The sequence below is a fragment of the Crocodylus porosus genome, unplaced genomic scaffold (assembly GCF_001723895.1).
Source record: "Crocodylus porosus isolate Cpor-Errol unplaced genomic scaffold, CroPor_comp1, whole genome shotgun sequence".
NCBI classification, from domain to species: Eukaryota; Metazoa; Chordata; order Crocodylia; family Crocodylidae; genus Crocodylus; species Crocodylus porosus.
The window spans coordinates 6452010-6455412 of NW_017728909.1; the positions used below are offsets into that span (position 1 = coordinate 6452010).

Genomic DNA, 3403 nt, shown 5'->3' on the forward strand with positions numbered 1-3403 from the left:
TGGCTCCTACCCTGGGGGTTTTTAAGAGGAGGTTGGATGAACATCTTGCTGGGGTTGTTTGACCCCAGTATTGTTTCCTGCCATGACGGGGGGGTCGGACTAGATGATCTACTCAGGTCCCTTCTGACCCTAGGAACTATGAAACTACTGCTCTCTGAGACCTGGAGAAGGGTGTTTTGTGCCTGCAAATCTGTCCAACATGTCTGGCAACTGTAAAGTTGGTTCAGTTAAAGATACTGTCAAACCAATTATGAGTCTTGCATAAACACAGATAATTACACTGAGAAAGGAATGAAACGAGCTCATTCATGATGTAAGACCTCAGTGGGAAGGAAGTGGGGCGGGGGGAGCCAAGTGAGACAATACAAGGACTTAGTTGCAGAGAAGATACCAACTTCAAGCCTTTAACACAGTGGTTGCTACAGCAGCAGCCTTGGTGTGGGCTCAAGCTTCATTGAAAATGTTACTTCACAGGTTTTTATTTCTAGCAAATAAGAATCTTTTCTGAAGTTATAGTTAATCAATGCGCGCACGCACATGTGTGTGTATGTGTTTGAAATGGAAATCAAAAGCAATTCTGAGAAAGTGTCAAAGGAGCCTAAGTGTGAGATATTCCTAAATCAAGTCTCACCTCTATCTGCTAACATCAGAGCAAATTGCACTGTTCACAGCGGAAGCTGACTCTTGCTTTTCCATTATGCGCACAACTTTGCCTGAACCCTGCCCTGTGCATGCTCAAAGAAGATATTCCCATGTCACATTTTGCATGTATGCTCTGCCATCATCTCACAGTTTCTTGCTCAATTCTGAGGTGATTGGAATCGGGGCAGAATAGATTTTATTCTACCTTTTTAAAAAAAATTATTTCAATGCTTTTTTGACCATGTCTTATCTCAAAACTAGCTGATTTTAGAAACTTCAAAAAATAGGCTGTGGGCAAGAGAAATTTGGTGAGACTGAGTACAGACCTCTGCCAGAGGTTTTGAGGCTAATGTGTCTGACTGACGTACTAGGAAGACCAGCGTGGCCTTTTAAAGAAATGGCAAAATGACAGCTAGATTGCTGGAAATCAGGCATACACCTTCTCTGTGAAGTAATAATGGTGTAGTGCAAGGTTTTTGAATTAAGGACTTCTGTTCCCTGTATCACTCAAAGGCAATATATTTATTAATAGGATAAACTAATATCTTTACCACCCCATCTGTGCTTGCGCACAGTTCATATTGCTGTATGTGATGGCTAAAGCCTTCAGGAAACATACTGTAATTATAGCATTATTCTTGCAGTGTGTCGGGTATGTGGAAGGGGCATAATCGCTGTTTTTTCTTTTTTTCTTCCGTCTTCTGCTGTGGTAGGTTGAATATCAGTGTGAGGGATTTCTGGAGAAGAACAGGGACACTGTATATGAAGAACAGATCAACATCCTGAAGGCCAGCAAGGTAAAAGCAGAAAGACTGGAGAGGCGTATGGGTTGAGGCAGAGTTGATATTGATGTTTTGGATGTTAAAATGTTTTAATCCTTTCATTCATTTTGAAATCTCCAGCTGGTTGCCATGTGTGCAGCAATTCCTGCAGCCTCCCTGAGCATCAGCAGCAGCAGTGACAAGCAAATAGAAATAATGAAGTTAAACTGGCTTTACCTAGGTGTTGTCATCACTGCACACTTCTTTTTCCTCCTCTTCCATGCTGTGTCTCCCCTCACCACCAGGCCTGCCCATCATGTTTCAACTGACTTCACCCAGGGGTACTCCTTGTTAATCTGTCTGACCCTGCTCATAGTTGACTAGTGTGAGAGGGGAGGCAAACACCCCCCTACCCCCAAACATGTCCCAGGCCCTTGCCCAATGCACCCCGGTACTTACCATAGGAGCCGAGACGAGCAGCAGCCAGAAGGAAATGCTGACGCAGGCTCAGCAGTCTGCCTGAGCCTGCATATCTGTGAGCACCAGGGACATGGCTCCCAAGAAGCACGGGCTGCTCAAAAGGCAGCCGGGGATTCAGCTGGGTTGACTCCAAGGAGCAGGATGCCGGCTGCAGGGCTCATAGGTTCCAACTCCCAACACCACAAGAAGGAGCTGGGTACTTGCCGGAGGACCTAGATGGGTGAGGCAGAGGGCAGCCTCAGGGTCTGACAGGGGCAAGGGAGCCACACTGAGGAGCAGCAGCCTCAAGGGACGCCACCAGGGAACAGGGGAGCTCTGACGCCATGGCTGGGGACAGCTCCTCAGGCCTGTGGGCAGACCACAGGGGTTCATGAGCCCCCGGGAGGGGGAAGTAGACAATGCTGGCTGGAGGGACCAGGAAAACTGGACTACAGGTTAGCTGGGCCCCTGGGAGGTCATGCCGGAAGAGTCAGCAGAGGCTGGGCACGGGGCGGTTGCTTGTACCCATGCCTACTAGGATAAAGGGGATGACAGATGAGTCTCTCTAGGGGAATGAGGGCCCAGAGAGAGGGAATCTCAGGAGCCTACCGGCAGAAGATGGTTGTTTTTCAGTTGAGTTTCTTCAGTTACAGTTTGGCCCTGCACAGGGCAAGTTTAGTTTCCCAGGAGAGGGGAAGCCGACCTGAAGACGGGGAATAGACCCCTGAAGATTGACGGTCAGGAAGACCCGACCCTTTCGAGGCGGGCAGTGTGGGAAGACCTGCGGGGAGCATTATTTACCCAGGCCACAGACGTGATAAGGGTGGGATAAAGGGGAGGTTTGGAGCCCCATGAAGACAACCCAGGGCCGAGACCTCTTCAGGTCAACTACAGGGAACTGCCTCCCCAACAACAACATCAAAGACATGGCAGGCGAGAAGGGCAGCACCCAAACCATCTAGGTGGCACCAAAACCAGGTCTCACTCTGATGTCACTGGGGGTCAAGGCACCTACCAAAAGGGGGCCAAAACCTTACAACACCTACCAGCGACAACTAGGATAAAATACAGCCCTCTGTAGAGTCAGCACAAGTCCTCCTTAATCCGCATTTTTACAGTTACATAGTTTCTAGGGTCACAAGGCACCTGAGTAGATCATTTAGTCCGACCCCCTGCCATGGCAGCAAAGAGTACTGGGGTCAAACAACCCCAGCAAGGTGTACATCTAGCCTTGTCTTAAAGACCCCCAGGGTAGGAGCCAGCACCACTTCTCTTAGAAGTTGGTTCCAGATCCTAGCCGCCCTGACCGTGAAGTAGCGCCTCCTGATGTCTAGCCTAAATCTCCCCTCTTCCAGCTTGTGACCGTTATTCCTGGTCACTCCTGGCAGTGCTTGGAGGGAACAGGGACTTCACCAGTGCCTGCTGGTTCCCCCTGACTAGTTTATAACAGGCCACTAGATCCTCCCTCAGCCTTCTTTTGTGGAGGCTGAACAGGTTCAGGTCCCGTAGCTTCTCCTCGTAGGGCCTGCCCTGCTGCCCCC

At 49.3% G+C, this 3403-nt stretch overlaps 1 protein-coding gene across 1 annotated transcript in view; it reads left to right on the top strand.

Annotated features, from left to right (window-relative positions):
- Positions 1–3403, top strand: part of LOC109307664 (unconventional myosin-Vb-like) — a gene marked incomplete at its 5' end in the record, with an annotated part of 224144 nt that overhangs the window by 154512 nt on the left and 66229 nt on the right. Inside the window, one exon of the mRNA XM_019531676.1 lies at positions 1356–1439. Coding sequence (XP_019387221.1) covers positions 1356–1439 — 84 coding nt within the window. The remainder of the gene's footprint in view (positions 1–1355; positions 1440–3403) is intronic.